The sequence below is a fragment of the Oenanthe melanoleuca genome, chromosome 2 (assembly GCF_029582105.1).
Source record: "Oenanthe melanoleuca isolate GR-GAL-2019-014 chromosome 2, OMel1.0, whole genome shotgun sequence".
NCBI lineage: Eukaryota > Metazoa > Chordata > Aves > Passeriformes > Muscicapidae > Oenanthe > Oenanthe melanoleuca.
Window position 1 is genome coordinate 106,792,782 of NC_079335.1, and position 26,449 is coordinate 106,819,230.

General features: G+C 37.4%; 1 protein-coding gene across 9 annotated transcripts in view; it reads right to left on the reverse strand.

Annotated features, from left to right (window-relative positions):
• Nucleotides 1-26,449, reverse strand: part of NEK11 (NIMA related kinase 11) — a 79,990-nt gene that overhangs the window by 38,176 nt on the left and 15,365 nt on the right. For 6 of the 9 annotated variants that reach the window (XM_056483067.1, XM_056483066.1, XM_056483068.1 and 3 more), the window contains 9 exons: nucleotides 25,488-25,653; nucleotides 20,307-20,425; nucleotides 15,232-15,296; nucleotides 14,633-14,759; nucleotides 6,501-6,650; nucleotides 6,340-6,418; nucleotides 5,755-5,843; nucleotides 2,386-2,505; nucleotides 649-742 (listed from right to left, as the gene is read on the reverse strand). In XM_056483067.1, the coding sequence (XP_056339042.1) occupies nucleotides 649-742; nucleotides 2,386-2,505; nucleotides 5,755-5,843; nucleotides 6,340-6,418; nucleotides 6,501-6,650; nucleotides 14,633-14,759; nucleotides 15,232-15,296; nucleotides 20,307-20,425; nucleotides 25,488-25,653 (1,009 nt within the window). The remainder of the gene's footprint in view (nucleotides 1-648; nucleotides 743-2,385; nucleotides 2,506-5,754; nucleotides 5,844-6,339; nucleotides 6,419-6,500; nucleotides 6,651-14,632; nucleotides 14,760-15,231; nucleotides 15,297-20,306; nucleotides 20,426-25,487; nucleotides 25,654-26,449) is intronic. The other 3 variants (XM_056483073.1, XM_056483069.1, XM_056483075.1) reach the window with 3 other exon arrangements.

Genomic DNA, 26,449 nt, shown 5'->3' on the forward strand with positions numbered 1-26,449 from the left:
TGGAAAATGGAAACCAGAGGGCAAGCAAAAGAAAAGAGAGAATACAAAGCACACAAAAAAATATTTCTGTGATGCGTTCACCAACTATTTCCAAACTGACCCTTTTCTTTCTAAATAGGATGTGGTGCTAGAATTGAACTGGCTCATCTTCCATTGCAGATAGCTTAAAAGTAAAGGGCAGCTTATTCCAGGAGTCATTCCAAGGCTTCATTCTTACTAGAAAGCCAGTTGAAGTGTTACTATGCTTAACCAAATGAAAAGAACCCCAGGCCATGCCAAATTAAAATGTTTAAAGGATTACAATTCTAAACATCTTGAAAAGAAATATATTTTGAACTCCAATGTCATATAGTCCATAAAAACATTTTAGAGAGCAGATTTAGATTTAAGGGTAAATTAAGAAAGAGTAACTTAAAAAAATAATACTATGCAATGAATAGAGAACATGTTGAACCATATCTGAATGTACTTTGCCTCATCACAGATCAACAGGTTCACCTAAGCAGTCCAGATTTTGATGCACTTCCCAGTTATTAGTCTCAGAAAAGGCCTGGGCCTCTAGTGCTAAAGAAACCATGTGGGAAACAGAAAAGTGATATACACTGGGGGCACATAAATGACAGCCCCAAAACAACAGCCTATACTTACATGTAGGACATTGACATTCAGCTGCTGAAAATTACGGGACCGGAATTCTTGCATTCTTTTGATATTTTCTTGATATTTTTCTTCTACCAGCTGCCTGTAAATACAGAGCACTTGTATTTAGAATGTGGTATTAGGGCATGCACAAAGAGATCTCCTAAAAGCAGACACAGAAAAACAAATTCTGTGCGAGATTTTCATGTTGTCAAATATTTACGGAATCTATTCAAGTTTTAATGAATGCAAAAAGAGATTTCAGACCTTATTTCCAAACCCTATTATATTTTATTTTCACAACATGCATAACATAATTAAGAAATAGTAAATTACTAGTCCTAGTCTTTTCTAGTTCTTCCAAAGGTCTTAACCACTTAGGGCTTTATTCCACCATGTAGTGCAGGGACCTTTCATCTGTACACAGGCATGCAGCATTTGTGTGTTATAAACTCTTCCTCTGGGGGACAGTTGGTAACCATGGTTTTCTGTGTGGAACCACTTAAAACAGGTGCTATACTAAGCAGTTTTTCCAGCTTCCATTAATATATTCCCTTCCCATCCATCTCCAGATTTGCACTGCAGGAAGTAGATCTCCAGTCTGAGAAGGTATCATTTTTGCATTGTTTCCAACATTTTCAACCAGAGTCAGCTGACAATCATCTAGAGCTCAATGTTGACCCATTTTAAAGATTCATGACTGAGAACAAGGTCTGAATATTAACGTTGCCTTCATATCACAAAACAAATATATTTCATTTTTGGTTTTGAGGGAAAGAAAAGACATGAAAATCTCATCAGAAAACATCAAAATATGAGAAAGCAATGAAAATGAAAACCAAACTAGAACAATCCTACAATTAGTATTATTTCCTAATATCCATTCATTTTTAAAAAGTGAAAGAGACAGACTTCCTATTTACAAATTTCATACTAGTACAAGAATTGGCTTACCATATTACTGAAAGTGCCATGTAGAAGAGGTGTTAAATTTAATACTTTTTATGCAGTGGTTTTAGTTCAAGGAGAGGGTTTTTTTGAATGAGAATCAATTTATGTAGCAAATGCCAGTCAGACACAATTGCTTTTCAGCACTTTTCATATTTTTCATATTTTCCAAAAGGACATGAAGGTCTTAGTTCTTTGTTTCAAACGTGTCATCAGAACAGTATATTCTGGTTTTTATTAAAGAAACCTAAACAAAGCCTTCCAGTTGTTTCTCATATTCCATCAGAATCTGTACCTAATCTCTTCCAAAATATTTTGTCATGTCTCACTTAATAAAAAACCCCATCAATCATAAAGACTTTACAACACTTCCATTATCCCTGTTTGATCCTTTGACAAGACTACCTATCCTCTGAGCTATTAACTTCTACTGGAATAGCTCTGAGGCCAAAATCATTGACAAAAGCTGGATTGTAACTAGATGTCCCACTCTTCAGAATGTGCAATTCCCAACATCAAGAGCAATTTTTAAAAAGTCTCCTATTGCAACACATTTGAAAATACTCATATGCTTACTTAACCAGAGCCATAGTACTCAAAGCACCAGTTTTGGGCTAACATTATAATTCTTTTCCTACATAAATAATTAGTGTGATTTATTGTCATCCAAAATCCTCATTGACTTTGAGTAGCTGAAGACTATTTTTAGTCATAACAATTTTTTCTTCTACCTTGACAATTCTAACTCTCCCATTAGATTGTTGGGTGGGAAAATTGCATGGTTAGGGCACAACTTACTTCAACTTTTTTGCTTTCTCATCTGCAGCATTTAACTTCCTCAGCCGCATTCGTTCTCGTGGTGTCATTTTCTGAATTTCAGAAAGTTCCTGCAGAGTTTGCAAATGAACTTTCTTCTGCCTGAAATTGAATGCAAGCAAACCCATCTTCATATAAAAATGTACATATTCAGTATTTTGACTGGATATTGAAACAGTGACATTTTAAATGGAATAATTAAAAAGTCTCTGGAACTATAGCAGACTAAATAGACTTTCGTTTGGAAAGCAAATGCCTCTTTAAATTGAAATATTTAAACTTGGATTTGTGAAGAAGGTGAATCATTTCAGGTGATGATGGAAAAAGGTAGATTCATCTCCTTAAAAGAATAAATATTGAAGCACAGTGAAATAAGTACCCTGCCAGGCATCATTATTGGGCATATTCCAAGTACAAAGACAGTCTTTAAATGACAGCCATAATACCACTTGTACATTTTTCATTGATTGTTATAAGCTGTCAAGAATAAATGAGAATATTTATGTGTCCTTAATGACAGATAAAATTATCATGTTGTCTTCTTGAATTTCTGCTCCTAATCAATAAGAGTTCACAGGCAAAACCATCTCTGAAAGCTGAGCATTAATTATTGACTTATGTATTTCAGCTATATTTATCAACTGAGGAGAGCAATACTAGTCCTTTACCAGAAAAAGGATCCTAATCTCAGATTTTTCTCTCACATCCTACAGTAATTAAAACAAAAATTAAACCCTAGTTTGAAATGACTTGGCAGTCTCATTTACACTATATATATATATATATATATATACCATGTATTTATAATACGAACTATTCATTTCAAATTACTGTTTTTGCTCTTATGAGATAAATTCACTTCTAATAATCTAAGAGGCCAGATTTGTAGCCATACAAATTGTAACACTCCTTCTGGACTATCATTTTCAAATCGGGATTTTAATAAATGAGCAGAGAAGATTCATTATGTTTTTCAAATAGTGAATATTAGTGTGAAATATGAAAGATGAAGGACAAAGACAAGAAGACTTCAATTATTCATAAGAATGGAACTAAGTCTTCAAGTATGAATAATGTAGACATATTTCTTGTCTCCTGTAAAAAACTCTAATTTAAATTAAAAGAATCTCATGGGGAAAAAAGCAATTTTTCATTCAAGTTGAAACTGAACTTGTACAGCCTTATACTTACTTAAATATTTAAAATTTATGACTTGAGTGGGAATAGATTAAAATAAGGCATCAGAGGCCATTACTGGAAGAAACTGGACTCAATCTTTTTGCTTTGCATGGCAAAAAGAATTCCTAGTGAGAAAAAAGTAAACATTAAATATAAAGTAGCAATGGTTGAGGAGAACACCACAGTGAGCAACTCTTTGTACACTCACTGGGATTAGAGTACTGCTGCAAGACAGCAGCTCTGAGGAATTCACCATGTTTAATTTTTTTCTCCTTCCCTTCTCTGCTCTGTTATTTTTCAGGTATATTTCATTAATTTTGTCTACCTCTTTAGATCTGGGATTGCAGGAAATATTTGGCATTTTGCTTACCAGGGACAATACAGGCAGATAATGTTCCCATAAGTACAATGAGAGTCATTATAAGATTATGACTTCTTGCATATTCCAAACACTTGGCCAAAAATAACACTGTAGCACAAGTGAGAATAAGTAGCAGTAAAGCTTCTCCTAGGATTTTTTTCTCTAATTGACGCCCTGAATTTTAAAACTTCAAGATAAATTGCCACTCATTGTTTCACAATTCCTAGGAATTCCAGACCTCTGCACAGAAGCAGACTGTCTATTTCCTTCTAACAATATTATAAGAGCATGGTGTTTGTAGTTAGAACTACTTGCTCTTCCTCTTAGAGACTACAAACCTGATTTTGACAAAGTATACTTACAGATTCTGGGATATACATAAATGTCCTTCCCACATGCTAGCTCTGTCAGAAAATGATGTCCATTTGGAAGGTGATGAGACACAATACATTCTAGCTAATGACAGTGGATCAGGTACAGAATACAGTACATATTTTACAAAAAATACAAAGTGTTTTTATCAGTCTCCTCTAGAAGCATGAGGATATTGAAGTCTGGATATATATTCTGCAAGTAACAATACTGCTTCCCCAAAGCAGATACAATGGTTTTGGTGCATACAGATAATCTGAAATCTTGTTCCCACAAGATAAAGGCAAGAATTAAAAGTTTCTTGAAGATCTTCATCATCTATGTTTCAACAAGCATTAAATACTGAATATAATTCAAACAGAGTTGTCATAATATCTGGGGAGCATTTCAGTGCCCCAAAACTACTTGTAGTATATCTCTAAGGAATATCTCTGCAGTTAACTATATTTAATTTGAAAAGGAAGGAATCCTCTCAAAGTTAATTGAATTATCTTGAATATCTATTTATTGTTACATTTTACATCTAGGCTTGCAAAGTTCAATGAACTATTTATACTAAAGGTACTTATCCATACTACAATAGAAAACTTTGGCCTCACAAAAAGACAGAAACTCATCTGTCAACAAGAGACAGATTAAGGACAGAAATGATGAGTAGAAACCCAAAACAAAATCTGTAGAGATGAGAGCCTACAGATACACTAACAGCAATTAAATTGGGTAAAATTATTTATAAAAGGTTTTGTTATGCTGAATTCAACTGTCTGTACTCATGAAACTGCACAGCTAATTTACAGAGGCAAAATGAAAACATCCATGCTGGAATTTGCTTTAAACATTGCAGCATTGTAATTTAATGCAATTAATTAATTCAATATATATTCAGTGCCTAAGACAAAGATCATGTGTGAAGACATTGCTGATGTAAGAGCCAAGAAACATCACTACTCTTGATTTCTCACTGAAGTTACAAGATAAAAATAACAGTATCCTACAGAGGCATTAGCTTAATATTAGTTTAAATGTACATGCTTTTAGTTTTGTGTCATTTGGGAAACTTAGCTTTCACATTCCACTTTTAGTAGGTACAGAAACAGCAGTGCTATAAATGATGATGACCTAACTAAAATGACAGCTTAAACCTGCAAAATTTCAAGAAAAATGTCATTATTTACATACCAATTGGTACTAAATTAGCATAAACATATACTGTACATGCATGTACAATTTACACAGTCACCTAATAAAAATATTTCATCTGCAAATCTTTTTTTAATTCCTAAATCTTAATTATGCATCTCCCTAATGGGAGTGGTTGCTCTGCTGTATTTTTGGAGAGTAAGTTTATCTAAACATAAAGCACTGTGAGATTGACATAGGTTTTAATGACATTATTTGGCAACATTGTGATTTCATATACTACTGTCAAAAGTACTTACACAGTACCAAAAATGGGAGCAGTTTCTTTCTGCTGCCAGTTAAGTGCCTTATCTTTCACAGTCGTGTTTGTGAACTTGTATTGTATTTTCTGCAAGGAAATAAAACAGAAGGGGCATCAAGACTTGATGCTAAAGTTATCCAGAATCTTTCAGGTATTACCCAATACCATCCTGATATAAAGAGTGACTGAGCAGTTTCCTTCCCCACCTTCTCAGAAAGCCAAACAACACAGGCACTGAAGCCTGGGGAAAAAAGAGCAAAAGGCATTGGTTTTCATTAAATTATGACTAGCCAGAACAGTTATATATGTACCCAGGCCCAAGTGATCTACATTTTTTATGCATAAATGCCTGTTTTCCTTATTGCTCGTAACATTTAAGTGGGGATACATTCAGCATGTCAAGTGATGAGGGCTTCATTCCCCAGTCATATTTGTACTATAGGCCTGAAAGTCCCCTAGATTAAAGCTCCCATGAACAGCTATCAAATTATTTTTTCCTAGCATGTTTTGCCTGCCTTCATTTTGGTTTTGCAAGATATATACTCAAATGGCAAGTGTACAGCTGCTGCTTTTTCTTACATACCTTCAGCTGTTCATCAATATAAGATGATTTTAGGATCTCTGCTGCTGCTGGTCTCAATGAAGGATTCTTATTTAACATGCTGAAACATTAAAAACCAAAAGTAGTAATTAAGCAACTGTCCAAACTTACTGAAAAACCTGCTAAACAAGAAAATAACATACCTGCATAGCACAGCATTCAGTTTGCTTGGATATCTCTCAGGAAGGGAAGGTGTTTCACCTTCCACAATTTTTAACATGACAGACAAAAAATTCTGCCCAGTAAATGCATGGTTCATACAGCACATCTCGTACAAAATGCACCCCAGAGACCTTAAAGAATAAACAAGTAGAAATAGAATATATTATTCACCAGTCCTAATGGCCATCAAAAAAGATCACCAAGTTGAACATTTTAAAATAAACACTCTCATAATAATTTTATATAGTGACTACTCATAACAGTTTGCACTTCAGCTGAGTTCTGTCTGACAAACATTTTTTAAAAAACAGAGGAGTTGAGTTTTGCAGGCCTTGGAGGATGCTCAGCTCTTTCTCTAGTCAGGGGTGCTGACTTGATCAATTATTGACTTGATCAAGGTTGTAGAAAATGCTGGTGAGAGCCAGATACAGGTTGAGGCTCATCTAAGCAACCAGTTTAAATATCTTTATGCTTGACTGCAGAATTTATAATTTAATCTGTGATTCCAGAAGAAGTAAGAAAATAAAGCACAATGATAAGACATATGCATGGGTGAATGGCTTTCAGGAAAGGGTTATAAAAATCTTTGAAAGCAAATAATGAATAAAGTTTCAATTATTCATTTTGGATAAGGAAGAGGAGTTGTTTTGGTCCATCTGGCAATAAAAGAACAAGAGTAAATAATTTCAAAGCTGAAACCCAGGCTCTACATTCAGTGTGAATAAAGAAGAAGAGAGAGAGAATGGGGGGACTCCACTCACTAGTATTTTTCAAGCAAGTATGTGAGAACCATTAGCAGAGCATTTTTTGTTAAGAACCAACTAAAGAACCACTACTGAGGTAAATAAATAGTTGTCTGAGTTTTTTAAAGATTTAACTGTCAAACAGCTTTCAAACTTTCAAAATCAGCAAACAGTAAGACACACAATAATTTGTATTTATGATGTATGTTCAGACTTTGAAACAAGATGATTACATGAGAAAATACTTAAACCAAAAAGAACAACAAAAAACCCCTATGCACACAGCATTTGAAAATGTCAAATAAAAATGGAAATCAGCCAGAGAGAACAAAAAAAAGAAGGAAAATCCCAACCTGACAGACTGTACTAAAACTTCTTTTTGCAGAATCAATCTGTTTTGGAAGCTGCTTGATTCTGGCAGCTAGAAATTGTTTAATGAGCCATTAGGAACACGGGATTTGACACATCAGGGAAGCTGATTTATTCATTTAGTTTAGTACTCTGACTACACCTGAAGTGGAGAAAGATTAAAAGAATGCCCAGGGCATTCTGCTGCAGCCATGGCTGTGAACAGGCTACCCAGGGAAAATCCCATCTGTCCCACGAAAGAAAGAAACAGGGGAAAAAGTAAAGAAAAATGAAGGAAAAAGAATAAAGCTTCTTTCTGCAGGACTGAAATCTTTGAAATTAAATAAATATCTCCTAAGCTGAGAAATGCTGTCCAGGGTTCCTGTACAAGGCTATTTCTTCCCAAGAAAGCTGCTGAGCTGCAAACACCCAAAGAAGTAACAGACAAGCTTTTGGCTCAAAACTGCATTTCTCAGTTGTGTTTTGACATTTCTGGTCTAAGCACCTTGTGAGAAGCAGGAGGAAATTGCTTCCCAATTCCCACAAGCAATCCGCACACGATCCAAACATATAATTTAATTACTTTTATAATCTTAGCCGGCATAAGTGCCATGTTATAAAATTCTAAAATGGTCATTAAACCAGCCAGCCAGCACATTGGGTTTGACAACTCCCTATATTCACAAATAGGTTTGACAAAGTTCCCAAACAGCACATAATTTCAGCAAAATTGTGGCATGACCAATTCATGTTGAAGCTGCTTCTGCTCAATTACATCATAAAATTGAGCATCTGGACAGGCTTCAGTGTGTCCTCCCCAGCCTCAACTGACAGGCCTTAAACTTCACCCTTTTAGGAGAAATCACCCTGAGGTTTTTGTTGTTTGCTGACATAAATATTGTCATCCTTTTAACATCTTTTGAGCTTTCGTAAAAAACATTACAGTTCTTCAAAGGTTTAAAGATGCAAGTTAGCTTTGAATTCAGCTTCGAAATTCAGATAATGTAAATGCATATACCTTTATGGCTTATATCTCTTAGCCTGATCATATCATAAGGTCTTAAGAGAGTCTGTGAGGAGTATGTCTCTGAATTTAATTTCCTCAATACTCACTCATCAGCCCTTAAACGAGAACTCCCTGCCACTGTCTTCCTCAGCCCCATCCCCTCAGCCTTCACATTGCTTCATTTTTATATTGTTAATATTAAAGAAAAAGACAACAGCTGGGGAAAAGCACAGACAAGCAAGCACAATAAAATGAAAGCCTCAAGATCTGTGGTGTGGGTAGCCCAATTTACCCAAACACAACAGACAAACCATCTGTCAAAATCTGACCGTACTTGATGGAAGACAGAGTACTATGCATTTACAAGGGATTGTGACATTGCTTTGTCTCTGCCATAGCACTGGAGGCATGGGAATGCCAGACAAGCCCCAACAACACCAGTGTCACCACAGGGCACGTGAGGGCAGGAAGGGACATCAGGACAGCGGCACAGCAGCACCCTGGGTCACGCTGTGCTGGGCTACCAGTGAGCCCCTGCACACACACACATCACTGGCTGAGCCCTGACCCAGCCTGGCCTCCTGGGCTCTCTCTGGCTCGGCTCAGCTGCCAGCACTGCCCTGACTCCTCTCTGGCTGATGGATCTACAGGGGGAAGCACCAGTGGGAAGAAGGGGTGGTGAACTGCCAAACTGAGATCAGCTCCCTGAAGAAAATTCATGTCTGAAAAGGAGGAAACCCCAGACTGTGTCATCTGCAAAGGTTTTCTCTCATGGCCCAGTCCAGGCTCAGGGATGCTGGGGAAAACACATGAGCCAACTTGAATTTGCCTCCTGAGAATTTAGATTCGAGATAAAGCACGGAATAACAAAGAACTCCAGGCCTGACATTTCAACTGAAGAAAAACATAAATGCTGCCACTTCTCTGAGCCCAACTGCAGAACTTCCATAGCAAAAAAATGTAAAACATGATGATTTTCCCCCATCTATCGACCTTGGGCTATAAAGGACAATACTTCTTGCACCAACTGCTGCACTGTGACTATTCCAGCCAATTTTGAAAAGCCAGTTGCAGAATGTTTCTGTGAACCTGAAAAGCACAGTGTCTCTTTAGAGCACATCAGTAATGCAGCATAAATTAAGGTATTTTCAATGAACTGAACTGAACAGTGAGAGGACCACGATAAGGTGAGATAGCACTAATTGTCAATTCCAGAAGATACCTTACATTTAACATGGGAACAATTTAACATGGGAACAATTGTAAGTCTGAATTTTTGTGTGTGAATTTTTGAGTCCTGCTAGAGATCAGAACAAGTCCGAAGAGAGAATGTCACTTCAGCTATATATAAAAGACTTGGGCAACTCCTTGAAATTCCTCATGGATCAACAAGCAGTGCTGTTTAACATCTCTGTCAGCAACACGGACAGAGGGACTGAGCATATCCTCAGCAAGTTTGCTGACAAGCTGTGTGGTACAGTCGACATGATGGAAGGAAGAGCTGTCATCCAGAGGGACCCTGGCAGACTTGAGAAGTGCCAATCTTACGGAGTACAAGGCAAATTGCAAGGTCCTGCACTCAGGCTACAAATACAGAATGGGCAGAGAATGGATCGAAAGCGGGGCTGAAGGACTGGGAGATGGACTTGGGAGATGGACTTGGGAGATGTTGCTTGATGAAAAGCTCAGCATGACTTTTGTGCTGACAGACAAGAAAGTCAACCACATCCTGGGCTGCATCAGAAGCAGTGTGACCAGCAGACTGAGGAAGGAGGTTCTCCTTTCTACTCCACTGTTCTGAGACCTCACATTGTGTACTGCATCCAGCTCTGGGCCCGCAAGATGAGAAGGATGTAGACATGTTGAGGCAAGTCCAGAGGAGGTACACAAATATGATCTGAGAGCTGTAATACCCCTTCCATGGAGACAGGCTGAGAGAGTTGGAGTTGTTCAGCCTGGGGAAGAGAAGGCTCCAGGGAGACCTTTGAGAACCTTCCAGTACATAAAGTGAGAGAGAGCCAGAGAGAGACTTTTTACAAAGACGTGTGATGATAGGTGTGCTGGTTCCACATGGAAGGGTGGGGAATGGAGCCGCGGGGGGAGCGGAGGGGCTGTCCCCCCTCTGGGAGCTTCCCCTGTGGGACACGGGGACCAGTCGGAGGCTGATTTGGTGGTTGGCATCCAGGTGGCCAACGAGAGAGTTGTTTCATTTTTATAAATCACATTGGTGGGGGGTGGGCCGCTCTCTTTCAGCTTCTGGCATCTCCAGAGGGAAGGTGGCTCTGACCAGGGCCCCGGTGCCCCAGCCACATGGCCCCGGCCGCATGGCCCCAGGCCCCGGCCCCTGCCCTGGCCCTGGTGGCCCCAGCTCGGCTCGGCTCGGCTTGGCTCCCCTCTCCACGTGGCATGGCCGAGTGGGGGGATCAGGGAGACACCAAAGGCTCTCCCTTCCCCGCCCACCCCGCCCCGCCCCGTTCTGAGAGAAGACACATCCAGCTGTCCCCGTGGCTTCTTCACGTTCTGGGTGCAACTTCAACCCTTTTAATGTCTGGATAAGATTCTCGATCTCCTGAGCTCCCCTGAATGAGAAGAAATAAAGCATGGAGTCTACAGAAGTCAGCAGAATGAAGATCAAGTTCCTGATGGGAAGAGATTTAAAAGATGCAACTGATGAGTAGCTGAAAACCCTTTTTGTGGTGCTATAAAGGGACTGTGACTACACTAAAATTCCTTTAAACTGTGAAATATACTTGGGGAGGTTTGAGTGGTTGAGAAGAAGACTTTTTGGGACTGGAATATGGACAGAGACATTTGATAAAGAAGGAGATGAAGAGAATTTTGTTTTTCAGCAGCCTGCCTTTAAAAGTAGTACCCCATGTGTGCATCATAACCCATAGAACAGCTCTGGAAGGACTGTGGAGATGGGAGGAAGTCATATTCTGCAATATTTTCCCGGGCGGATGTAGATGTGAAGGTGAAGACACCCCCTAAGCCTAAACCAAGAAAGGGACTTTTCTCTCTAGAGTGAACTGAAATGATTATTTAAGTAGATAACTGACTAAAGTGTTTCTGTATGTTGTTGTTAAGAAATGTGGAACGAAGGAAGGGGGAGGAGGGAATAATCTAGAAATCTTACTCTGAATTCTTTTTTTGTTACTAATAAATTTCTTCTTATACTCTTTTAAGTCTTAAGCCTGCCTTGTCTCTGCTCCTAAATCCTGTCTCTAAAGGAAACTAAATATATTAAAATTGGCAAAACCCAAGTCACACTGTGACAATAGGACAAGGGGCAATGACTTCAAAGTGAGAGAGAGTTCAAGGCCAGGCTGGATGGAACTTTGAACAACCCCATCAAGTGGAAGGTGTCCCTGCCCACAGCAGGGGAGTTGGAAGGATATGATCTTTAAGGGCTCTTCCAACCCTAAACATTCTATGAGTCTTTGATTCTTCATGAGCAACTGAACTTCCTGCACAGGGGCCCAAGGACTTAATCTCACCTGGAGAGCTCCCCTGTATGCTCAGTGTCCTCTTGCCTTTTGGTCCCTGTTAAATGGGGACAGTGGGGGAAAAAAATCAAATAGAATCAGTATTAAAAGATTAAAAGACAAAAGTATCAATCAAACACATGAGTCCTGATCAGAAGAGTTTCCTGGCTCAAAAAAAAGAAGAAGTTTGTGGGCTGGGGAAGTACTGAGTCAGGGCACTCCTCCTCCATAGTGCCGCTACAGTGAGGGTCAAGAAGCTCCTGCTGAGGGCAGTTTCACCCTCAGGTGAATGCTCTTGGTAATGCTTTGGAAAGATCACAAAAGGCAGAAAGTATGGCAGAAAGCTGGTCAACTGAGTTTGGGATAGGGGGTGTTTTGTCTGCGTTTTTGTAAATTTTGAGAGGGTGATCAACAAATTATTTACAGAAGTATTGGACCAAACTCTGATTATGCTTATTCTATACAACTTCAATGACATATATGGATTGACACTAGTAACCACAAATAGAACTTAAACATGTATTTTACTTTTTATTTGCACTCCACTAAAAGAAATTATTCCTTACAGTAGAAGAGCACAAAAGGCAGGCTTCCCTGTCTATTCATTTGTTTTGACATCTTTTGAAATCTTTTCCCAATATATTTTTATTGACGGATTTTTGCTACAGAAGAGCAAGACAGAATCTGACATCAAATCCATAGCAGTCAGCCACACAGGCCATGAGACAAGATTCCTGACATATCCATTGGCTGGACTGAATATGTCAACTGTTAAAAATGGTTGCTACTATTTGAAAATATAGTTATGGCTGTTCTCCACTTTTAGAATTATATCCTGCAAGCCACAACTGTATTTCGAAAACGCAGAACTGAGACAAAGCTAGAGAAAATTATCAAGCAATCAAACTATATTCCAAGGGCCAAATGTTTTATGAAGGAACTTTCCTGGTTTGAAATATTTATTAAAAAATTAATCTTCTGATATAGATAGAAGACAGATAAACATATTTATAGAAAAAAAAACAAAAACAAAACAAACAACAAGAACCTCACTGTCCTGCTTTGAAGGACAAGTGTCTGCCGATAAAGGCAGAAGGTTTCATTTGAAATAGAGGCTTTATTTCCAATCCCTCCCCCCACCACCCCAAGTATTATAATTGTTTGAACAAAGGACTCTGAGGCAGAGATAAGGGGGTAGGAATAGCAGCTCTTTTACTAATATATCTAACCGTACAAGCAGAAACAACAGCAGTTGTTAAAATTACTAACAAAACAGAACAGCTAACTCGGTTCCAGTCCTTTCTTTAGCTGTGAGCACGCTCTCTCTCGGCGGGAGCGGAGGCGGGAAGGGGCGGCTGCGGCCGCGCCGGTCTCAGGGGGGAGCGGCTGGAGCGGGCAGCTCCTCGCTCACCGTTTGGGTTCTGGTGCTCAGCTGTGTCCGCAGAGGCAGGAGGCTGGAGCAGGGCAGATGCAGGGCAGGTGATCACAGAGGGTCTGGCTCTCCTGCCTTCGGCTGCGTGGCTGCAGACGGGGCATCCTCCTCCGAGCTCGCTGGAAACACGAGTCCCTCCGGAAACACGAGTAGCACATCTGGAAGCACGAGAGGCCCCTCCTGAAGCCCAGCTCCCACCTCCCCCATTTGTCTAGAGTCGTCAAAGGTCCTGGGTGTAACCCAGCCAGCTCCATTGGCATGATAATGGGAAAAATTCTTTAAATTGACACACTCAACACTCAACCCCCAACACTCATAAAAGAAACAAAGCTCCTTAAATAAAATACTATGACAAAATTTAAAACCTCAACACTTTTAATTATAATCTTAAAATATAAGATGCTTTAGAACGCATATATAAAAAAGCCAGATATTTTTGCCATTCCAAAAAAAAAATCATTCTTCATCTTAGCTTGGAAGAGTACCTGCACACCTAAAAGTTTCCTTAAGTCTTTCAACAGGCCTCAGCTCCTAAACTTGATCCTTTAATCATCAACTCAGAAGTCCTGATCTCAAGAATTTGTGACACCTAAATGCAGAACTGAAATCTTTTCTTTCTACCTTTGAGCCTCTTCTAAAACAGAGTGCCTTTTTTTTCTTTTCTAACATCGCATTTATTCTCATTTTCAGTTCCACTTCCAAATACTTTCTTGCTTTTAACATTTGCCAATGTTTTAAAATTTAGTTCTTAAGAAGGTCCTTCTTCTATCCTCTAAGCCAGAATCACTCAGTTCATCCACCTAAAGTTTCACAGAAAACTGCTTCTTTCAATTCATCTATCTCAATATGAGTAAAAAAGAGATTTCCCCCTTCCTAGAAAAACCTGAACTTTGTCTACAATCATCCTGTATCACATCAGAGACTGGACCTGAATCTCATTCTCTTTTAAAGTCTCAGATAACCCAGAACAAAAGCCTACTACATGCTTCTTAACACAAAGGGAAAGGCTTCAAATTGCAACATTTTATTCTAATGTCCTGAAATAGTTTTAGTGGAGATAAATGCCTAATCCAACCAAAATAGCATTATGACTACTCACCAAATGTCAGATTTTGTATTATATCCCTGGTGCTTCAGTACTTCTGGACTCATGTAGTATGGTGTCCCAGTAAAAGTAGTTGCAAGATCACATGAACCCATCAAAAGACAAGAAACTCCAAAGTCTCCTAAAAATACCAGTAGAAACAATAATCTATTAATATAAACATATATCTATTCATATAAACTTTCTTTTGTTTATTGTCAGACATGATAAAGTGACTGTACATCCAGAAAATTCTGTTAGTATCTATAAAAATGGCAAAAACTATTTTCTGCAACTCTTCAAAATAAAAGCACCACAAAAGCATAATAACACAGAACAATGTGGGTTTGAAGAGGCTTCACAAGGTCATCTGATTCAAACCCCTAGCTCAAAGTTACATGGGGCTGCTCAGGGCCAGGTCCAGCCAATCTTGAAGCATCCTCAAGGCTAGAGATTTCACTGCCCCTCTTGTGTCTGACTGTTGAATAAATGTTTGGCTACAAATCAAAATGCTATTTCAGATATGATTTTCTTTAAATCTCCTTATTGACAAAATGTCTGCTGGACTGTTCTATCACAGGAAAATATACCTTTAAAAAGTATGGAAATCTCACCAATTTTAAGAAGATTATCTTTCAAAAATATATTCTTGGCTTTCAAATCCCTGTGAAGTATCCGTCTGGAATAGAAAAGGAAATTCAACCTCATCCAACTGGAAGCATTCAGAGTCATGTATTAAGTTTTTTCAGGTATTTAACTTCTGCCCTTTTCAGAAAGGCCAGCCCACCACTGCTACAGTCTAACTCTCCCAGTTAAAATCCATGGACAATGGCATTAAGTAGCTTCAAAGAGGCGCATTCACAGGCACCCACATGCAGGGAGAGAGCCTAAGCAGGATGACAGAAATATACCTGGGAATCCCAGCTTAAGAATACAGACACAGACATAGCATGAGTTGCTATGAAGAAGAAGAGAGAAAGGCAAGTCTTCCTATCTGACTCGTCTTAAAAGCATTACATCTTGTTTTCTGCCAGGAGAATGAGATGCCTCACAAGAGAATAATGGATGAGAGAAACAGCAATAAGAGCTTCTCAAAGCTAAGGGAAAACTTCTACAGACTAAAAGTAATACTTCAAAGACAAATATGTATATAGCCTAAGTGGTAGTTCAATTTTTTAAGTAACAGTGTGGAAGATGAAAGACCTTTACAAAGATGAAAAAGAAAAGGAACAGAATAATTAGCTTTTACAGATTTATTTTTCCAGCAGAGATTGAAAAAATAACATTATAAGCTACACACTATGTAAGGATATACAGAATCTTCCTAATTTCTCTAAGTCTTACATGTGTGACAGTAATTCTGCAGCCCCTTAGGAAAACAAAGTATCTCTGTGGTATACAAAACATATTCTAAATTAATGGCTAATAACGCTTCCAAAATCATTGTTGCCTATAACCTCACCTAAACTAGAATTCATCTACTTTTGAAATAATTACACAGGATTAGTCAGTCCACAACTCTGTTCAGGAGGAGGTTAGAATAGCATTTGGTACATACTGGCTACAGGAACTACACTTGCTAATGCAAATACAGTAATCATTCAGTCATTTAGATCATGTAAAGAAAGAAACTGATGCTCTAAAATTTTTGAGGGCATAAAAAACCAAATATAATACTCAATTTCAATTTTTTTGAGCAATGCTCAAGAATTATCTCAAATTTGAATTACTAAAGTCTTAGGCATTGACATAATGAAATTATTTTCAAAATAGTTTCTATATTAACATTAGAAAATATGCATTCTACAGCACAATTTAAATACCCAATTTTCCCCACAACCCATTTGAAATTTTTTCTTTGCAAGAAAATAAAAAAATATGCAATTCAATATACTCCGTTCACAAATGAAAAAAAACTCATGAAAAATAATACTAGAATTCATTGCAGTATGTACATAGACTGGGCATGAAAAAGAAACATTCATATTTTTAAGGAAAAGAGCTCTTCATGTTTCTCTTTTTTTGTCCTGAAAGTGATGCCTTTCCTTTCATTAGAAAAAGGTTTGCACATTAGGAAAAATGAAAGTTTTATTCACTATGTCTCCACCCATGTTTATAAAATATTGTTCATAAATAGTATGTTCTCTATTTGACAGCTTATGTGAGCAATACACGTACACTCATATAATACATTAGTAAAGAAATTAAACTAAGGTGGTATTTCTTATTCTTTCAAAAGTATATATATGTTGGTATATACACACATACAGACTTTTTACAGAAGTCTTACTGTGTTAATTGAGATTCATAAGGACTTTCTTACCATTCATCACACAGATCCTTTGAAAGATCTTGCTTTCACTGAGTTAAATTATTCTTGCATATTGTTGCTGAGAATTGGTGGATTTCAATCTTCTTTTAATAGTACTCCTTTGTAGAAATATAACCACAGAATTTTTGAACCTGAAACTTTCCTGAATATCTATTATTTTAATAAGAGGTATATTGAAGTAAAAGAATGATCCAGAAAGGTTTCAGTAGCATATTATTTGAAAAGGAGATGAAAAAAAGATGTTTGGGTCACATTAGTTTGAATTACAATGTACTGCTCCTGTAATCTTGCAACATATTGATGGAAATGTTATGCATTTTATTTGAATTACCAATAATTATAAGATGCTTTCATATATTAATATGACAAAGAAATATTTGGGGTGATTTTTTTCAGCTTTCCATGATGATATCTCTCACTGCAATGCAACTTATTCTGCTACCATATATCTGAAGATAAACCAGGTACCAGCTGAAATCTTACCTGAAAAAAAATCTTTAATATAAGTAAGAAATTAATATCATACCTGTACTGCACAGTTTAGAAAGACAGAAACTTTTTTTATTTGTAGGAAAAGACAGACCTATAAAAGCAACTTGAATTAACTTGAGGGACAGTGAAGTGGTAATTGAGTGGTTATTTGGGGTAGAAATTAACACTTGAGGACAGTTTCAAATCTGGGTTGCAAATACACCCATATCTACATTCTGTAGAGCTTGCTGGCTGACAGTCACAAAAGAACAGGACAAGACCTGAGCAGTGTACAACCTCCTTGAAGGAAGTTTTGCCTGCAACAGAATGAGCTGCAAGTGAAGCTGAGGGAAGCTGAAGCATGTTACTGCTGTGAAATCATGCAAAATCATGAAATCATGCTGTGAAATCTTCTCTTTATCTGAAGAACTCTGCAGAAGAGTAAGAGGTTTTGTGTGAGTCCGAACCCTGTACTATCTGCTGTTTGCATAAAGAGTAACCTTATAGAATTCTGTGTTCATAAATTCTTCATAAAGATTAGCAAAATTATAGGTAACATAATGGTCAGCTTTATTCAAATTGAGGTTAAATTAATCAATGGCCTCATTGTCTGATTACTGTGGGATTATTTTGTGCACTGACATGCAATGGGCTATGTGAACTACAAGAGACTGCAGGATGGTTTCATGCTAAAGGTCTCCATTAAGATAAGACCACTGAACTGTGTTGTCTCTCTTTTACTTCTCCCTTTCTTTATAACAAAGACAGATAAGGACTGAATCTGTTAATTTCTAGATAACTTTGTTTTCAAGTTTCAAATTTTAAAAAAATACATTAAATTTCCAGCATAAGAGTTTTCACATAGTGTGGAAGCTCAACTAAAGTTGTGCAGGGAGGACAAGTGAATAGTCTATGTTTAAAACCATATATAAAAATTTTTGCTGCTCTGGAAAAAGAAAACTCACATCCTCAGAATGGGGAGGGAATGGCATGGGGAAGGACCAACCCACAGGCTGTATACACTTCAAGCTTCTAATTCTAGGGAAAAGCTTTCCTTGCATTAGAACAAAATTCAAACATATATCAAGCTTTTTTCCATGCCAGTAGAGAAGAAATCATGCATGAGTCCTCTATACAGAAATAGAGGGCTGTTATTATGTTTTAGTATTTCAAATTTCTGTAGGTAGCTTTAAATACTTCTAAGCCTAACCTTTTCCATTTAAGCTACTGGTTGACTCTATACTAATAAGAAAAAATATATATTTCATAATATACATACAGCCAAATAACACAAAATACAAATAAATACATATAAATTAATATTGTCAAGTTATTTGTAAGTACCTGGAGAAGTACTATTAGCTGAGATTGAAAAGGAGAAAATAAAATCCTACTTGGAAAATCAAATTGCTTTAATTGGAGAACTAACTGACTTCTGAGGAAACCAAATTTTATATATATATATATACCAAATAAAGTTTATTTTTAGGATCTTATTTTATTTTAAAGATTTGAGAACAAGTAGAAGATAAGTAAAATACAGAGAAGAGATAAAAGAAGCATAAGAAAATACAGAAAATTAAAAACAAAAGGAATAACTCCCAGAATAAAATAAAGTAGTTCAGTTAGAAGGGGCCTACAATGACCATCAGTCCAAATGCAATCTTTACATTATTGTGCTGCATTGTTCTGCACAATGCATCTTCTAAACACGTTAAAGAAAGGATTTCACCGAAAGTGGACTTCCAGGGCACCAAAGCTTTTAATGGTAAGTTGATAAATTGAAGTTCAAGAGAGGGAAAAAAACCCAAATCACACTGATAGTTTAGTTAAACTGTCAGGACTTTTATTTCCATTTTCCTCTGTCCTTTTGGTCTGAGGCAAATGCTGAAGAGCACAGCACTCCAAGAGAGTTCTCTTTGTGTCCTCCCATCACTGGCAGAGCAGCACTTCATGTACAGGCCCTAGATAAACTGGCATTTAGGAACAAAAATGCTCTTGCATCTTGGGCAGCAATTCACTCTGCCCTTTTCCCTCTACAGTCTGACACTGGCAAAAACTCATTAGGCATCCATCAGTTTAGGTCAAACACACACTTCAGTTCAGCTCAGGAACGGTTGTTCCTGACAACAGGTGACCTCTCTATCTACTACTTGGTTGCATCTAAAATTCAGGCAAGCAAATTTTGCCCAAGCCCTGCAAAAGGTGATGCAGAAAGGGACCAGAAAGGCATTGTACATGTCCAGCACACCGGAAATATGGGAAATCTTTCCATTGCTGCAGTCAGCCTGCTTAAATCACACTGCAAGCAAGAGCTATACTCATGGAGATGACCAGGTAGGTATTCATCTATACACACTACCCCTGCTCCAACCATGTGTAATCTCCTCATATCTGGATGACCTGCAGTAATTTTTTAAGTTAATCTTTGATGTGCTGTTAAAAGTGACATATCTTTTCAAAGAATGCATGTATGTAACTCCACTGATTTTACTGGGAGTCCATCAAGGATATCGATTGGATGCTTCACATTAAATACGTGTAGGACATGCTTCTTGATTCCCCTTTAAAAAGATGACTTTTTAAACCTTTTAATCCATTTTCTTTTAACAATATTGAACTATTTCAAATGGTGCTCCATTTTCCATTTGGCTCTGAAAAAAAGTCTATCTAATGCTGGAAGACATTTACCATTTTCCTGCTAAAAGATGTAATGCACAATATTCCTGCAGGGTAGATAATTAATTACACTTGAGGTATCTGACAAAAACTAACTACACTACTTTGGTGAAAAGAACTTTCATTTCTGTTTGAATGCCTCCAATTAGTCAGTAAGTCCATTCACTCCCCTCCCATGCTCAATGCCCTCATATCAAATGACTGTACCTGTCATGCATATAGTTGACTCCGAGTAATAACTGTATAAACCAGTCTATTACTTGACTCTGAGTGAACATCTTCCCAGAATCTTTGTACTCTTGAATTTTAAAGTCTAGATCTCCACCCTGAAAAATATCACAACATATTTGTACATTTAAAGTAAGTTTTAAAAAGCTATCTCCATCATAGTACAGGACCCCCACTTCCTTAGGCCTTCAGGCATCCTGTCATGTAGGTCTGTAAAATCAACATGTGCACATGAATTCTGAACTCTCCCAGCACTAAAAGCATACACAAGTGAGGATCAAAATGGTATCAACCAGTCTGGCTTTGTCCTTTTCTCTTAATGTTACACAAGATCATCAAAGTTTCCAACTGTTTTCCCTTTGCGTCACCCAACTTCAGCATCTGAGCTGGCCACCTCAAACCTTTATTGTCAACACAAAGGAACACACACCTGTTCAGTACAATTATCTCTGTCATCTAGTTGTCTACCTTTGGAATGGATGGATCATGTTGTAGAAACACAGTTTCTCTGCGAAGATTTATGATGAGGGCCTACATTGACTGGCTATGATATAGACACTTAGGTAAGTAAAATTATTCTGCCCTGATTGGTGTGAACGAGTTAATAAATTTGAAAAAAGCATTTCCACTCCAGTCAAACATTGCTCACTCAAGCAACACTCGTTTATTATGTTATAATAACCATGTCAGCATCAAAGAAACCATGTTATTCTCTTAAGAATTAAAATACAATCTCTTTTGTTATGATACTTTGCTCTCTTTCAAACTTTTGGCAGAAACAAAGCAGATTTAAAGCCTCAAGAAGCATGTGTTATTGTGATACTTCGTTAAAACGACAATTGATCTTGAAGTAGCATTAGGAATGGAACAATAGGACACACAGCAGGGAGTGCCAATAAGCAGAAAATAGATCCAGAAAAAGACTGCTTGAAAACGGCAATCCTGATATTTGGAAATACCAGTTGAACAGCAACCCAATGAAAGAGGATTTTGAGACTTCCAGGATTCTTTTTGCTCAAAAATATACAGATGGCTGTCAGCTGATTGATTATCCAGTTTATAAAATAAATTAATTCTGTCTACAAGAATGCACACACATTAATGGAAAGCAATGTGTTGAAGTAGCTTACCCCAGAGCTGTGAGTCTGATTACATTCTTATGACTAATTACCTTACATCAGGACAGCTTATTAGCCATAAATCATTAGTTTTACATTATACATTCTACATAAAACCAGAAGTTTTATGTGCCATATACAAAAAACTATTTTGCCTATACAATTGTACCAGTACCATCATTTCCCATTACCATCCCTTTATTCCTCTTTACTGTTGACTCTAACCATTTTATGATGTCCAGCATTTCTTGTTTTTCTGTTCCCAACACCACAGTGCTTCACAGTGCTGCTACAACATAAGCAGATTCTGTCCTTGCAGATCTATACATTCATGTGCTTCTGACATGACTTTACAGTAATTTCTCTGGCCTTTCTGGTTCTAAGTTACAACATTCGAAAGTGAGTGTGTTACAACAAAGCAAATCTATTTTGTCATCCATCAAAAATGTGTTCCCTGACAATGTCCTGCAGTTTTTTAACTGAAATGTCTGAATCATCTCATACACTAGGGAAGGGAAATGGGTTCAGCTCTCCATCTGCCGCCCTACTGCAGCCCAGAGAGAAGCTCTTCTGGGAACTGGGAACTCTCAGCAGCTGCTTCCCCTTTGCAACTCCAAATGTTCAGCAGCTTCCCCCTGGCTGCTTGTAGAGAAGAGGAAGGAAAGAAAAATTGTTTCTGGGTACTCCATTGCATGGCAGCCAGATGGGCTGTGACTGAGTCTACTCAGGCACCTCAAAAACAATGAGTCATTATTATACAATAAACTGTTCCAGACAGATGCCCCAGACCATCCAGGGCCCAGGACTGAGGGGATGCTCAAACATGTGTCAGCTGTCTGCTGGCTCAGGGGACTGTGTACTACCCAGGTGAGGACAGATGAAGTGCAGCAGGCTCCAATCACCGTTACTCCTTGTCCCAGTGTGTCCTCTCTCACAATAACGCATTGCCATGAAAAACAAAGAAAAATAAGGGCAGCGCTTTACGGAGTTATGGCAGTGAATACTCTGAAGCTGAGGGACAATTCCTGCAAAAATTCTAAGGAGAACAAAAGCTGAATAATGTACTACATGTGCCCTCACATAGCTGCATAGCTTTTTGCCTTCAAGCAGGGAAGAGTGGTCTCAATATCCTACAATTAATTTACCCTTGATTTTGTGTCTAAAAAAACAAAAGCAAAAACACATCATAAACAATTTGCTGAAATACTGCTGCTGTGAAACTCTGAAAAAAATTTTTAATCCAATTTCACTTTTTGGAAGGTCAGTCTAATGAAGTTCATAAGGAATTCAACAATTTAACAAATTAGGTACATATGGAGTTTCCAAGCTGCAGTTTCTATTTAAATATCAGAGTATCAAATACACCATTACATTATCTAAAACAGCTTAGCATCTAGAGCTGATAACGTGAACAGGCATTGACTGCTTTAGTTATTCCTTTTGCTCAGATTTCCTTAGCATATGTGTACTCACATCACAGCTGAGACCACAGTCAAGAGACATAAATAATTGTCTGGGGGAAAAGTACAAGGAGTTCTGCCTTATCATACATTAAAATGATACAATTTTTAAAGTAACTGCTTTGTAAAAACTGTATATTATTGAAATCAAACTTGTACTAAAAAATTAAATCCAAGGTTCATTAAGGCATTTTTGTTTGAAATCAGTATTAGCTGATAATGTTTATACTACTCATAAGATTTTGTTTTGGGAAGAGTGTCTGAGAAGCTCAACAATTAAGATCAAAACAGAACAAATACACTTTTCGATAATTTTGATTGAATTCAGTTTTAATAAAAGATGTCAAGCTGAGCCATGGAGACCAATGTTCTCTGTTTTTCTTTCACAGTACAAGGTACAGCACTGGGCAGCTGCACTGGAGGCTCTCTCTATGCTACTCAGCCAGAATGAACAAAACACCGTGGCTAATGAATAAGTCACAGTACTTTGGAGAAAACAGAATAGTGCTCAGGGGGGTAGTTCTGTTTCCATGCCAACTTAATGTGTGCTCTTTGTTTTGAGTCTGCCCGAGTAGCAATTACTGCCAATCTGGTAATTATTCTATGCATGAGAAACTGAACATACTAGACTTCCAAGCAAGGATCAGGTAGCACTACATTTTCCTCATTCTCAATTTATGCATGGTCTAAACAGGCATCTTTTAGGTCAAAACACCCAAATCCTACCACATAAAAAGGCAGGCTATAGGTAAGTAAATCCAAAAGTACACTTTTGGAAATATTCCACTAAAATAGAAAATAAACTTGATAGCACTGTGTGCAACTTTGCCTTGTACTTTTCCTTGTCTGAACATTCGATGAAATGTATTGTAATGGTATAAATGTGATGGCACCACAGAATGTGTCCTTTGGGGAAAAGTCAGCAGCACATCCTATTGGGCCAGGTATCATCCTGACCTCACCTAGCAGACTCAAAACTGAAAAGATCCAGTGCATAGCCAGTGACTCCATCTCCTCTTCCTTCACCTGCCTTGCTGTAATACATTTTCACCTGTTTGATAATGTGACTCCCAGATTCTAAGGTAACTCTGTACCAAAACATTTTCATGCAGAGTAGTTTATATCGCCTGCATTAAAAAAACCCCAAAGCTTCATGGAGTGATGCTTGTGATTACTCTGCTATTATGCTCTTTTTTATTCACCTATAACTTTGTGCCAAATAACAAAACAAAACCAAAAATACCCTAAACAAACAAGAAAAAAAGAGTAAAAAGCAGAGGACAGATAAAAGACACTATAGTGCTGCTGAAATAGGCTCCCTTATTCCTACATGTTTAACTGATCTGGTATTGGGCCACTTTGTACTGCTAGTAGAGAGAAAATTATGAGTGCATGGGAATAGCTGGACAGTTACAATAATCGTTCAGTCCTGAGCTCTAGATTTCCTCAAAGAGTTGACAATATTCTCAAACCCCAGCTGTCAGACATTTAAGGAATGGCACAAAAAGCTTCTGCACGGGTGTTAAAATAGTATATGAACAAATATTCAGATTGTATCACAGAATTGAACATTTCAGATTTAATTTTTAAATATCCCAGCAATAAATATGCATTTAACTGTCATCAAAGAAAGCTTCCAAGGAAGGAATAAACAACAGGAATGGTACTTGCTTAATTATTCCATGAAAGCTAAATTTTTGAAGAAGTGTGATTAATTAAGTAAAATCTGATTTGTGTACAGGTAACCCAGTAATCTAAGTTAATAATCTTCCAAAGCATTTCAGCATGTCTAGCAGTGCACAACTGAAGAGTTTGCTTCACAGTTTCATAAAAAGATCACTTTATGTATGACAGATTTTTTTTAAAGAGCACATCTATATTTAATACAAAGTAGGCACTTGTTTTGTATAAACTACTAAAAAACTGGCTTAAGAATGCTTAAACTCTTATTTGAAATCTTTAAGACAGATTCCAGAAATATGTTCTTAAACCAAGTGCTGAAGCAAAAAAATTAAAGGTAAGTATACTGTAGACCATCCTGCTTTAATATTTGTTGTATCCAGTACACTCTGGTCTTTGATTCACAGTTTTTCATTTCATAAAGCCAGTGTTGCTGCCAAATGCATCATCCATGAGATCAGGTGTAAGCTTCCTGTAATCACCTCCAAATTCACAAGTGAGTTTCCCCTTCCTCATTTATATCAGATTTTACATTGTGCCCCACGCCCACAATCTCATCCTCTCACCTATCAATAGCACATCACACACAAGTGGTACAACCTTCCTGAGTTCCCCACAGACCTGGCAGTGTGTCTGCATTTAAGCCTTTCTTGTAGCACTTGTAACACCAAATTATGAACTTGCACTTAAAATTACCTATTTCTTCTTCTGTGGTTTATTTGTCTATGAGTCTCACATGAGCAGGTAACATTCCTTTTCTGAAAGAAACACACCTAACAAGTAGCAGGTGATGCCACAAGTAACAAATAAAAACTAAAATTCAAAATAAAACATTTTCTAAAATGTCTTCTTAGAAGACCCTTCTTTAATACACACAGTTTTTCAAATTTCTTCAGTCTCACCTCACAATACTCAGTGATAATGCAGAAACTATCTCGCTCCACAAAGCTTGCATAAAATTTGACAATGGCTGGATGGTCTAATTTGGAGAGTAGCTGTGCTTCCAGATTTGCTTCAACTGTTTCATTAGGCTTTAGGTTTCCAACAGAGATTTCCTTTAGGACCTTTCTAGAGGAGAAAAAAAAAGAAATCTTTATATTAATAAAACCAGAAAAATATAAAAATATATAATATTCAAAATCCCATCAAAATTTCCCTAAATGCAAAATAGCAACATTGACCAACTATTAGCAACATGAAATTGATGAGGCAAATATGGGTAAACAACGAGAATGCATTGAAAGTCAAATAAATATGCTAGTCACCATATAGATTAAGCAATATTATATTAAAAATACTGTTTTGAAATATTTCTCCCACTAATTACCTACTGCACTGTTTTATTTAGAACATGTTTCCAGTGCTATGGATTACTGCATAATAACAAACATAAACAAAAAATTAAATCTAAGTGATTTCAAACCCACTCAGAGCATATGGTCAAGGAATAGCAAGAAACTGCATTTGCAGCTTCTGCCCAAGTCTCTCCATGGAGGCATGAGAAAAATCACTGAGAGTAATATTTCTGTGGCTGTTTTTCTGGTGATAACCTATGAATTTTTTTTTCCGAAGATCAGCCTGTTCTGAGCACATAAGTGAAAAGTGCAAATCCAGATTTGGGGCTGGAATCTAATTATACCGTTTCAATGGATTCTAATCCTTTAGTATTTAACATTTGTTTAGGAACACCCTAAATCCTCTGGAAAATGCTGGGAAAATGTAGGGATTTTTAATATTCTCCAACCTTTACACATGAATGTGCACAAGAGAATTTTTAGTTCAGAATTAGCTCTATATAGAAGCTGGAATAGGGCAGTTTACTGTTAACTCGACCTGGAAAAATATAGTGCAGGGCACTATAAGA